This window comes from Sminthopsis crassicaudata, chromosome 2 (assembly GCF_048593235.1).
Source record: "Sminthopsis crassicaudata isolate SCR6 chromosome 2, ASM4859323v1, whole genome shotgun sequence".
Classification (NCBI taxonomy): Eukaryota; Metazoa; Chordata; class Mammalia; order Dasyuromorphia; family Dasyuridae; genus Sminthopsis; species Sminthopsis crassicaudata.
Window position 1 is genome coordinate 187,029,472 of NC_133618.1, and position 13,770 is coordinate 187,043,241.

General features: G+C 32.8%; 1 protein-coding gene across 4 annotated transcripts in view; it reads right to left on the reverse strand.

Annotated features, from left to right (window-relative positions):
• MYOM2 (myomesin 2) overlaps window positions 1–13,770 on the reverse strand; it is a 168,606-nt gene that overhangs the window by 91,060 nt on the left and 63,776 nt on the right. For all 4 annotated transcript variants that reach the window (XR_012486130.1, XR_012486131.1, XM_074287958.1 and 1 more), the window contains exons 10-13: window positions 13,204–13,365; window positions 8,777–8,918; window positions 2,317–2,516; window positions 1,516–1,569 (exon numbers count right to left, since the gene is read on the reverse strand). Coding sequence is in view for 2 of the 4 variants with exons in the window: in XM_074287958.1 (XP_074144059.1) it covers window positions 1,516–1,569; window positions 2,317–2,516; window positions 8,777–8,918; window positions 13,204–13,365 (558 nt within the window). In the remaining 2 variants the exon portion in view is untranslated. The remainder of the gene's footprint in view (window positions 1–1,515; window positions 1,570–2,316; window positions 2,517–8,776; window positions 8,919–13,203; window positions 13,366–13,770) is intronic.

Below are 13,770 nucleotides of genomic sequence, written 5' to 3' on the forward strand. Positions count from 1 at the left end.
TTGTAAATCTTAAAACTCTATATAAATGCCTACAATCAATGTTTTTAAGATAGATCTTCCTTTCATTGACCATGCTTAAGGACCTCATTTTACATAAAGTTTATCTATTATAAAAATATCTCACAATATATTCAAAAGATTACTGGTTGCTTCTAGATTATATATATTCAGTGCTTAGTTTTTGAAAGGCCAACTCTGCCAGATGGGTTTTCATTAGCATCCAGTAATTTTCCTGTTCACTTATTCTGCCACTAGATATTTCAAATTGATTTCTGTGCTTCTTTAAATATCATTGAAATCAATACTGATAATTCGCAGTCATGTTGCCCTTATGATTTACAAATCATGTTTCCTACAACAATCCAATACATGAATTATTATTCCCAGTTTATTGAGGAAGAAAGCTAAGTTTACGAGAGATGAAAGAGTTGCCCATAGTCACAAAGTGAGAGAGCATCAAAGTCAGGATTCCAACCTTGGTCTCCTGACCCTAGGTTCAGCATTCTTTTCACTAAATCACATTTGTTTCTCAGCTAGGACTCTAGAACTTGGGAGGAGGGAATAGAATACAATTCTCTTTTGAGAGAATCTTGAATTATCAATACTCTTGTGGGGATGTATTAGAATCCTCATTACTGTATGAACTATCTGTAGGTAATACTATAAATAAAATCAAGAGAGCAGAAGCTACTACTTGGTATATGATGGGATGACCCCCAAAGAATGTGAAACAGAATCATTAATCCCCCTCTGGAAGTGAGCTTTGGAACAGCAAGCCCAAAGCCTCCATTATTTTAAATAAGTAATTATAATTTTTGCTTCAGCTTAGGTACACATTAAATTCAATCCTTTTAAAATTTTTAGCTATTGAACTTTTAAAAAGACTAATTACAAATTCAACTAAAATTTTTAGCACTACTGATCATGAGGCTCCAGTGCTTGTTCTTCATGTCTTTTCTCTCTTTAGATATATCTGGAAGGTATGGCAAGCAGGAAAAATATCATTAAAAGCCATATTCACATTGAAAAAGAAATGTGAATAGTCTAATTAAGAAGCATACTTCAAATGAAGATTAAATGCTTAGATTAAATGCATGTCAGTTAGAATTGTAGTCTGCTAAGGAGTAGAGATTCATATTTTACCCTTAAAGTCTTGTTGGACCCCCCCAGTGGAATGAGTATGTAAAGGCTGACTCAAAGTTACCCACAGGCAGTCACATTGGAGATTATATGACTTTCTTTTTGCATCATCACCAAAAGAGCAAGAACTTTTGTGATCCCTAAATGAAAGCAATCCAGTCAACAGTTAGTTAGATTCCTATTTTTATTCCCTATGTTTTTTCCCCAACTCTATTGACATGAGGTTTTCAAGCTTCAGTGACTTTTTCCCCCATTATTTATATAAAAAATTGATATTGAAGGGAATTTTTTTTTCTGAAGCTCTCATGGTTCTAATTATAATCTTAAATTTCTTACATATAAAAAACTGAAATTAAGTTATGAAGAGATACATACCTTCAAGGTCATCCTGATAGATTACAATTTCTTTGTCTCCCTCCAAATGAATTGCTGTAGACAGAAGGAAAAATCTGGTAAATTCTTAAGCCAAAAGATTTTATAAAGAAAGATGAAGTTCTTCAAAATATTTTTTGCCATGTCTGAATGACCATTCCATTATGTTATTAAAACTACCCATTCCATTACAATGGGGTTTGGCATCCTTAGAGTTTGTCCTTATTGTAACCCACTTTTCTACTATTGAGCAAATTATCAATAGGCATACTGCTATAACACAACAGAAAATATAATTAACCATTTAGAATAAATGAGTAAGAGTCCAGTTAATGTTGAGGAGTCAAATGTCAGATGAAATTACATTTCAGAAATGTCACTTGGTTACATTGGTTTTGTTCTAGTTTCTATGATCTGAAAATATACCACCAATGGTTAAAATTTATTAAGAGCTTAATTCTAAGCCAAGTGAGACTGTGATTTAATTGATTTTTTTTCCTGACAAATATTATTAAGAAGGTTAAATGCTTTGTTTTCAGCAGTGTAAATGTTAATCAGGCTTTATCCATTAACTTAGTAGCATCCATAGAAATACTAGAAATTTTCAAAATGAATGCTCTTTTTAAGCTTTGAAGTTCTCATGACTTGTCAATGGTAGAAGAGGAAAAAAAGGGAAAAGATTTGGATAAAACCAAGAAAGAAGATTATGCCTATATACCTGTGTAGTGTATGTATGCACACACATAAGCATGCACACACATATAGTTTCCAATTACCATAGGATCTTACTAATTGGTTACTTACCTTGTAATCTCTTGAGATCAACAGGATCAAGGGCTGCAACTGCCTCAGAGACCCGAGAAGGTCTACTAATTCCAGCATTATTAATTGCCCTTACACGAAACATGTAGGATCTGCCTTCAAAAAGTCCAGTTACAGGATATTTGCAGACTTTCACTGGTGAATCATTGCACTGAATCCAATTGTCAGTTCCCACTTCACACCTTGCAAGTTAAAAAAAAAATCTCAGACGCTAAGCATCTAACAAATATGCACAATATACAAAATTATTTTAATGACTAGAAAATCTATCAAATCAATAAGGTCTATTCTAAATACATTTATACATGGGTACAAATAGAAATCCCATTGAACTTAAAGATGTACAGAAAACTTTACATAACAATCTTTTCTTTTTAAGCTTTATACTTTTAGAAAAGATCAGACAAGTGCCTGTCTGCAAGCCCAATTAGGCAAAACCATTTCCAAAAGTTGGTAATTCAAATCAATCCTTTTTTACTACCTTTATTCACTTGTATTGCAGTACTCACAGAGCCCAAGGATGCATCTGACTTCTTAGTATGCATATACTCTATAATGAATTTGTGATCTCATCAATATGACTATCCCCTACAAAGATATCTAACACAAGTTCCTCTCTATCTCTTGACATTATAATAGCATGAAAGGAACATCTCTGTCACTATTCATTAATTAGACCTTGCTCTCACCATGTTACTGGCTCATTTTTTTTAATTACCAATTTTTCAATTGCCCATTTCTTTTCTTGGATCAGTTATATAACTTCTTTAAAATTCCTTGCTCTTAATGTGTTACATCCTATTCAGAGCCACTATAAGACCTTGCCATTGCCTTTTGGGTGATCCTCAACTTTAATTCTTCAAAGAAAACATCATCCTTAACTTAAAGCCAGATATTTTCATTGGAAAAATACTGATATCAAAAATATAGATCACTGTTTTAATGAGGAATTTGAAATAACTAAAATAACTTTAGAATTTTCTAAAAGTAATACAGCTATCTTTACTCTTTCTGTGTAATTGTGGAGCCCAACTATTGACTATTTGTAGTATGTATGCATGTAAGTTTGTTTACACACATACATATAAACATGAATATGATTTAGAACAATGTGGAATATTCCAAAACTTGATTCAGGAGACCCAACATTATCAGCAAAAGGACCTCACTGTTATGAGCCAGAACTCTGAACTTGAAACAAGGATTCTTACAAGTCAGTGGAATTAATGAAGACAATGGTTATCTAGTTAGCATGGTAACTAATAGTTCTCTAGTTCAGTACATGTACTTAGTATGTAATATAGTTCCACAAGATTCACACCTATGGTAATGGAGTATAAACAGCCAGCAAGGACTGGGCAAGAATCATTCCACCTTCAGTCAGGCTCCTGGTGATTCTACTGGGGGACTAAGAGGCTCAGAGATAGAGCCAGGGAAGACAAGCGAACTGGAAGGGGGCGCTCAAGCTCTTGGAGCCAAGAAGAGACAGATTCATTTCCATCTTCCTCAGCCTTGTGGTAGCTGGCTTTTCCTCCTGCATTTTCTCCACTGAAACCAAGTCCCCTCTGAAGACCACAAGAAAGCTAACTAAGCACCAGGCGAAGGAGACAATAAAGACTTTTGGACTTTATCACCTGGCTACTATTGTGGTGATTACTGAAAAGAAGGATGCTTCCAAGACCTCCAGAAAACCAAAGAACATTACACCTCACTACATAGGAAATATAAGGTATCCCTCTTCAATTAAAATCCTTTACTCAATCTTCTCTTTGTCAATAGAAAATATCTTTGGTGATGAGAGGTTTTCCTGTTTTATATTTTACTTTAGTCATTAAATTATGTTATCTATATTTTTATATTTTTAATAAGTTATGAAATCTTGGTATATACTTGAGACATATTGTCAAAGTAAAGTTTTGAGGGGGATTCTTCTGTATTTAATAAAATCCAAGTGGATTTTATAGTCAATAAACAGTATGCTTAGTAAATTCTTACATTCTCCACATCTTTCAGTCATTTATATAACATCAAAATGAAGTTAATTATGAAGTATTACATTTAAAAATCTTCTTTGTAATACTTCTATTAAAGATGACTTTGATACATATTTAAATTATTCTGATTAACTAGAAGGATAGCTATAAATATAGATGGATGAATATGAGTATCTATTTACAATCTCTTGGATCTTTGGTAGTAAAGTTGGGCAAGATTTTTTTCCATGCTTCTGATATCTTTTCATCCTTCAGATATCACAAAATGTAATACTTTCATTGTCTTAAATTGTGGTACATCCTACCTAGATGAATCACCTTTGCATATACTTTGTCTTGTTCAGTTTCTTTTCTCATCTTGGGGTTTTCTTCAATGTCACTTCCATTTTCTCTATATTGATTCTACTATCTTTCCTGGTCAAAAAAGTTTGTTATAAAAAAATTCGCAAATAGTTTTTTTTCTGATTCTTTTTCTCTGTTTCCATACTTCCAGTTTCATCCTAAAATTCCTTTTGGATGATCTGGCTTAGTTGGGTCTCTGGCCAAGTTTCCCTTAAAATGTTTTTCCCCCTTTTCATCACCTCTCCTTATTTATAAGGCAATCCTGCTCATAACCTTCTCTCATTCATCTTTACAACATTTTAAGACAAGTTTATATTTTATGGTTTGCATATCTCTTTACTCAAGTAGTAAATCAAGTATTAGGTGACTGACTAAGCAGGTTCTTTTGGTCTCATTATTATGATTGTTTTATAACAATTAAACTTCTTATTATGTGGTTTTAATGTTAATATTAATATCCTTTTGATTTGATGTTAATAACCTTTTTCCAATCCATTTTCCTTTAAATGTCAACAAAAACTTTAAATAGATTGCATTGGCATTATTTTCATTAAACAACATTTTTTCCCATTTGAGTTATTCTTATTAACTTTGTGACACTCTTATCTTTGTTCAAACAAGTTGGTAGTCTATATACAAAAGGCTAATTCAGAAAATTACTTCCACATTAGTGATATATCATTTCCTGATTATTGAATATGTTTCAACTAATGTATTATGTGGTGGTGTGGTCAAAAATTTCTATATTTTCTCCCTGGAAAAAATTTATAATGCCTAAATTTGAGGAGTCAGTGTAATCTACAAGTTTTCTGGAACTTCTATTCCATATTCCAGAACAATGTCATCTAACATTTTTCACTATGTTCATCATTATATAGTGGTCTTAGTGCATCAAAGTACATTTTACTTTAATTCAAAGAATGCTTTTAATTACTTCATAGAATTGCTCTACTTCATTCCCTATAACAATACGATATGACCCTAAAATCACATCCTTTTTACAATCCTAAGGCAAACTATCTACTTACCCCTCCCCTCCTAAGGAGAAACTGAGAGCAAACTTTCTATTATCTGAAATTTCCCTCTGTCTCTTTTTGTTATTTATAGTGAGAATACCAATATTGATGCAATTCAGTTCTTCTGATCATATGTCTATTTGTTAGTCACTGGGTTAAAAAAATCTCACATTTAGAGCAACAACAGTAAAGTTAATGTTTATACTGACATTCTGCTTCCATCGCTATAGAAACAGAGGGTTAAAAATCACGGTTTTTTTTTTTTTGTTTGTTTGTTTGTTTCATGGACTGCTATGGCCAAAGAATTTATTATCAAGTGGTCAACTTAGAGATAACATGCTTCTGTCTTCTCGGCTATTCTAAACCTCAAAAAAGTAAACATAATGTATTGTTAGAATAGTGATACAGTGACTCAGAAAATAAAATGATCTTTCTCCTACACACACACACACACACACACACACCAACTAGCAGTAGAGTGCTAGTATTGTAGAACTTAGAATTGGAAAGAACCTTTAGGTATTATCTATGTCAATCACCTCATTTTATGAATGAGAATATCAAAGCCTGGATAGGTTAATGACTTGTCCAAAGCTGTATAGCTAATACATGGCCAAATCTAGCATTCTTTCCATTCTACTATGACGTCCCCTTTTTTGTTTTAGAGATGAGGAAAATGAGAGGAAAATTTAGCCAAGGTAATACTAGTAGAACTAGAATTTTAACCCAAACCTCCCATTTCCTAATACACCATGCTTTTAACCATGCCATATAATCTTTGGTGCTTAATTAATATTAATTCTTACTAAAATTCAAAATCATAACAGCAGCTCCTTTGTATAACATTAACTCCTAGCTTTTCAAAGTGTTCCTGAAATATAAATTACCAAGCTTTTTACAAGTATTACACTGTAATGTTTAATAAAATAATCATGTCCATCAGAAACTGAAAAACTGAACTGAAAGGGTTATCAGCAACTATTTTGTAAGTTTTTGTCCTTGTGCTCTATCAATTTTAGGAAAATTCATTCACTTTCCAAAAATTGGCCATTTTTTTTACAGAATAGGGATATATTTGAATTCAGAATCAAATATTCCAGCTACCAATAGACATTTTTAAGTACCTAATAAGCATCAAACAGAACACAGATATAAAACCAAAAATACAACAGTATCCAAATCCAATATGTTCCAAGTACTGTGCTAAACCCTGGAAATACAATATTTTTGAAGTCTCTGGCCTCAATCTGTTTATCATCTAAAAGGCAAGATAACACACAAAAAGGAAACAGGAAAAAAAAATGAGGAGTACAATCAGATAGCAGGAGGTACTTGGATTCCATAATACATGAAACTATGTAGGGAAACAAATGTGAAATGGACTAAGCTAAGTCTAATTTATTCCCTCAGTAAAGGAAAGCATTGGGAGCAGTTTAATACTCTGCCTTCCAAAAGAGAGGAGGCTAAGGAAGGCTAAAGCAATCAAGGGTTGAGTTAGCAAAATGATGGTAAGTTTAGTAGTGATGAGTACACCCCAGGTAGGGCGTCTCATTCCATGGAGTTGAAAATAGGCAGGACTGCATATGTAAAGAGCAGTGTATCTGTCTTCAACTTAGCTAATATTTATACAATGCTTTAAGGTTTGCAGAAAGTTTTATATTATAAAATTTGATCATTTTATTCACAACAGCACAAAAATCTTGTATTGTAGTTTCTATCATTATCCACACTTATCATCTGAGCAATGAAAGAGATTAAACAAACAGAACAAGAGAGATTAAACAAGTTGCCCAGAATCACATAATTAGAAAGTATTTGAAGCGTAACTTAAATTCAGTCTTTCTGATTCCATGTCCCATGCTCTGTCCATTGTGCCAATGCACTTTCTAGGAGCTCATACTTTTTTGAAGATACACATATCTATTTAAGTTATACAGAAATCAATGAAAGTAATTGTGGGGGGGAAATAAGAACAATTGTAATCAAGAAAGTCTTGATGTAGACCGTGATGTTTCTTATATCATATCACTCTACATATTCTTTGATTCAGTGACACTATCTTACTTGCTGTTCCTTAAACAAGATGTTCCATCTCTCAGCTGTGAGTTTTCTCTGGCTATCTTCCATACCTAAATTGTTCTCTTGCCCCTCTGCCTCTTAGATTCCCAGATTTCCTTAAAGTCCCAAATAAAATCAATCCCATTTTCTACAGTAAATCTTCTTCAGTCCCTTTTAATTCAAGTGTTATTCTCCATTTCCCATTTATTCTGTATATAACTTGCTTTGTATAGAGTTGTTTGCATGTTGTCTCTCCCATTTGATTGTAAAGGTTCTGGACAGGAATTATCTCTTGCCTCTTTTTTGTATCTCCAGTACTCAATGCAATGCCTGGGACGTAAAAGTTACTTAATAAATGCTTATTGAGTGACTCCTAGCCAGGTCCTCTGTTCATGACATGATTCTGCCTATAAAAACTAGCCAAAACTAGCCAAAAAAAGAAAAACTAGCTAAACTAAATGATTAGTTCAACATTTGTATAAAGTCCATATTAAAGCTCTTAAAAAACATTGAAATCATTCAACATAGCAAGAAAAGAGTTGGAAACATAATCTAAACTTGTAAACACATTAATAAAAATCACACATAATTGTGCCTGAATTTTGGAACTTCAAGAAAAGACAGTTAAGTAACAAGTCCTTAAAAGCAGCTCTTCCTTTCTGTCTATAAGAGACATTTTAACATTTTAGAGATTCATAATTTCATCAGTCCTTGTTCCCTCTTCAAATGCAGATAGCCAACTATAATTTAATCCAAAGTATTCTACAGCAATTTTGATCAAGCACTTACACACACACACACACAAGCATGCACAGGCCCACACACAAGCACAAACACTTTGTCCAAAGTCATAAGCAATTATCTAGTTTGGTTTTTGTAAAATAGAAATACTTTTCATCATTAGATCCACATTCGAACTATGTACACTCTGATGTAATATTCTTTGAAAATCCTAAATTAAATCCACGTTGCTTCAAAACAGGATTAAACCTTTACTATACATATACATATATGTATTTGATGTCTACTCACCTATCAACAAAATAGCCAATGACTGGACTCTCACTAGCAGTATTTGGTGGCTTCCATGTCACAATAACATAATCTCTATTGGCATCATGGCACTGTACATCCATAGGGGCTCCTGGGGCCCCAATAACTAATGCATCAGCATCTGTAACAGATAGGAAATAAGTATATTTCTGATTATGTCAGAAGGTTAATTGTGTAACCCACTTATAATGCTACCTTCCAGAACATAATTAATTTAATAGTCATAGTCTTAGAACAACAAATCACTAAGCTTGGAATAATAATTCTGTTGCTTTAATATAATGGTCTGTGATTTAGTACTCACAAATACATAGCATTTGTTTGAGAATTTCATGTAAGATTTTTGAAGGGGAAAATTACTCTGCACATTTTCTAATGTTACCTCTTAAGCAAATTCATTTCCATACCTATGTTGCTATCATTATATTTGGTTAAAAATTGAACTCTTATCATAAGTGATAGATAAAAATAATTGCAAATCCCAGTTACTAACTTGAAACTTTCGTAAAAAAACTTGAAGTCTTTATTTCAGAACTTCAGTTGGTAAAGCTCACACTGTCAGTACTTTCTTCCACAAACTCCGAATTCCATGACCACTCATCATTTGATCCAAAAAGTAAAATGGAAAATCACACAAGCATAAAACATGATATTTCCATTTCTTCTGTTCCAGGTAGAATAAAATTGCAGTGAGGAAAATTAGGTTTTGTTGTTGTTGTTGTTTTATTTTACTTTTGTGCTATAGTTTGTCTAGTCAAATCACAATAAACATCTTTTCTTTTTCAATATCTCTAACCATTCTGAGTTTGATCAAGTTTTATGGAAAACTGATCAGTGTTTGGGCCAATATTTCCCTCTTCTACTTCCTCCCTCATTAGGATCCTCTTTCTTTCATTTTATTCATTTTAAATTTTAAGTCCAACTGTGCTGAAAGTCAAAAGATATACTTCAGTGCACTAATTCACTGAAACATACATACTTGGCCTAGTCTAAAATGTGTATTTTTACACTTATATCCATGGCTATATTATGCATACTTAACCATGTAAACATTATACAGTTTCTTGTACTATTCCCTTCAGCAGATTAAAAGCTTAAAATATCTTAGTGTTGAGCCAGCTATTTGCTCTTTCATTTAAAATATACAGCAAAAAAAATAATCTGAATAGTTCTACTCCCCCATATTTGCATTATTTTCTTCTTCTTGATGGTGCTGAATAAGCAAGGCAATTTAAACTATGTCACATTGATTACATTTTATGGGTCGGAGGTAGGAGGGAGTCTTGCCATCAGCTATGTACACAAAATAGAAGGTTCAATTTAATGTCTACCTAGCCAGTCAGTAAATTGCCCAACACTGACCTTATGAGTTTATTTTCTCTTGTTTTGTTCAAACCAAAGTCATTTATTGCTAATGAGTTTCTTCCTTTATGCTATGTTCTGGATGTTCATATAAAAGGTAAAATGACCTAATATTCCTGTTGTTGTTGTTGCATATTGAGGGAGATGTCCCTCTGGGGATAGCAAGGAGGCACAATGGATAGAATCACAAGAAGTGAGAAAATCTCAGAAATTTAGGAAGATCAGAAGTAAAATCCAGTCTCAGATACTTATTAGTCACATAACATTGAGCAAATGACAACTTCTGTCTGCTTTAGTTTCCTCTTATAAAATGAAGATAATAAGAGCAACTTTCTCCCAGAGATGTTGGGAGGATCAAAGGAGATATATAAAAAGCACTTTGGAAACCTTACAGGTACTATATAAATGCTAGCCAACGAGTAGTAGCAGTACCAGCAATGTTATCATCAACCTCATCTAAGAGTTTATTGTAAAGAAAGACTCATTAAGATTCTATTCCCTTCTTTCTTCCCTTACTTACCTGTTACTCTAAAAGAGAAATCCCTAAATGTCTATCAGGCAGGTTGATGTGTTAAAGGAACCTTATAAAGATATGAGGCTGAACTCTTCTGATTATATAGACCCAACAGTTTACTGAGAGCCCACTCTTCCAAATGAATTTAAGACTGCTATTAAATTGCCTTTCTCAAGCCTCATCCTCCTACTTTCTCTCTCCAAAGAGCAAGGAAAGTAATAAGACAAGAGAAATTATACAAATATTACTATGTGTGTCTGTAGACACAACTGCATCTCAGCTAAACAAGGGAATAGAGAATGTTGACATGGTGAAAAGGACAATAGACTTAAAACCATCAGAACAATTCAAACTATGTCAGTCCTTTTACCTCTCGGTAAGTTTCCTTATATGTAAAATAAAAGGCTTGCATTAAATTATCTCTGAGGATATGTTCCATGTTAGAGGAAATGGGACATTGATTGATGACACTCAGGGAAAAAATGTTGAGCAAATCTTAAGGTCACAGAAGCTGGGCAGAATCTAGAGATAGATAGAAAAAAGAAGCAGAGACCTAGAGCATAGGTCTGATATAAAGTGTAAAAAGCCTCAGGGACAATTGTCTAAAACTCAACTGTGATTGGCAAGGACTTTATATGGTTGTTAGCATGGAAAGTGTATGCAATAGAGGACATGGAGAAATGGAGCTACTTGAGATACATTCTGAGTGGTCATGTAATGTCATTGTGACCTCATTAGCAGATAGTTTCTTCTCCTTATATATATTTTAGTATACTTTGTCTTATCCCTTTTACCCATTTTCTGTCCTAAAGATAGCTGTATGCTGCCTAGCTAAATTCCCTAAATTGGACATTCCATTTCTTTTCTCCATGTCTTAGCCAGACTGCCCCACATGCCTAGAATTCTCTTCTAAGTATTTTGGAATCCTTTACTGCCTTCAAATCTCAGCTCGATATTACTTTATAACCCATGTTTGTTCTGACTAAATTTTTACAGCTCTAGACTTTTCAATTTACCTTTTACTTATTTATCTGGGTACCTAATGCTTTGACCAACACAAGCTCCTTGTAAACATGAACTATTTGAATCTCCAATCCAGCATAGTGCCTTGCATATTATAAGTATGACACAAATATGTTGTTTCTTTATATTCAGCCAGAATTGTAATAGGAAGGAATTTGAAAGAAATGTTGAAGACCTTCACAATTTAAATAAGAAAGACATAATAATAATGATGAGACATCACGCTTAATGGATTTTAGCTATGTCTTGGAGTCAGAAAAACGTGAGTACAAACCTCCCTGTCCGTATGACCCTGGGTAAATCAGTAAATACCCCAGCAACTTTTTATAAGATTCTTATAATATACATGTTATTGGAAAATTCTAAAGTTATGGGATTTGGGGGAAATTCTGTATTTGAAAACTATACTAATGATCTGAATCTTTTTCTTTTATTGACTATATTTTCCCAATGATTTATAAGAAAGTAACATGCCAAATAAGAGGTTCTTTTACATACTTTTGTTGAGGAATAGAATATTGCATATAACGGCAGATTTTTTTTTAATTGTTGATTGGTCTTGTTAATTTGCTTTGGGAGGTCAAGGAAAAGGAAAGAAATACAAAGGGAAAATATAGATTATAAAAAAATAAAATGTATCAATAAAGAAAGTAAGAAGCATTCAGATAGATCTTCAATATACATGTACCCTGTGATTTATGTTTTTTACTTCAAAACATCCTAATTCTATACAACATGCTATTATGGTTAATCATTGTTTTTGTAAAGTAATCTACTTATGGCAGAATGTGACAAATATATCTTTTGTAGTTTGTTGCTCCCAAGTAGCTTCTTGTCAAGTAGAACTACCAGGTTAGAATATCATTTACTATGTTACTTAATACTGTAACCATTAGTCCAGTCCCTAAAATATAAAAACAATAATGAACATCTCATGATTTGAATCTACTGCCATCTTTCTCCAAAAGTGTCTTTTTACTTCCAGTTGTCAGGTGATCCTATTTGGTAAGCACCATTATTTTCTTCACCTAAATCAATAAGGGAATAAGGGAAAGTTCCAATGATGTGCCAATACCCAAAAAACATTAAAAGAATCAGGGGTCTGCTGCAGTTAGTGGACAAACGCCTCATGGGAGATTAAGAAAAAAAGGTAAATAGGAACCCATCAAGATGAGAAGGTGCAAAGGAAGCAATGTCCTTTAACCTGGAGTCTATGAACTTTTCTAATATTATAACAAGTGTGTTTCCATGTAAGTAATTTCATGTGTATGTGTGCATGTGTGAAATCACTTACATGGATTCATACTTGCATATACTTACATATACATTTACACTTACATATATTTTATTATATTATTTATTTATTTTATTTATATATTTATATATGTATGTATATTACATATATATACATATATGTAGTCCATAACAGAAAAAAAGTTAAGAAACCTATCTCTAGTAAGTACAGATCCATAAAGTGAAGATGAAAGTAAGACAATAAAAGCAGTACCTTTTACAAACATAAAAGCACTGTGATCAGTCACGCCTCCTCTTGAAATGATCCTTAAAGTGTAAAGGCCTTCATCATCCTTATTCAGGTGGCCAAATGACAGTGACGCTTGACCTTCTCCAAAGAACATTTTTGTCCACTTAGATTCTTTCAGCAATACATCTGGAAAAGCATTTAGACTTCAGATTGACATTGGCTCCCAGTTTTCAAATTCCCCCAAACCAAACCAAACAAAAACAAAACAAAAAACACTTAAGCAGCAAACTGTTAAGTCCATTAAATTAATATTTTAAATTTTAAAAGGCTTGCTTTCTCATTTTTCTTTTTCTAAAATTAAATAATTTCCATATTTAAAACTTCAAGTAATTTTCTTTACAATATTCTAACAAATATGTAATGCAATATAATAAAAACATAACTTACAGGCTTATCAATATACCCATAGAATCATTGCTAGGTTAAAGAAAAACACTATGGGAAAGATAATCAAAAAGTTACAGAGAATCACTTGAAAGTAGAATTACCATAAGATAGCATTTTAAACAAATAATAGCATTAGTAGAACCA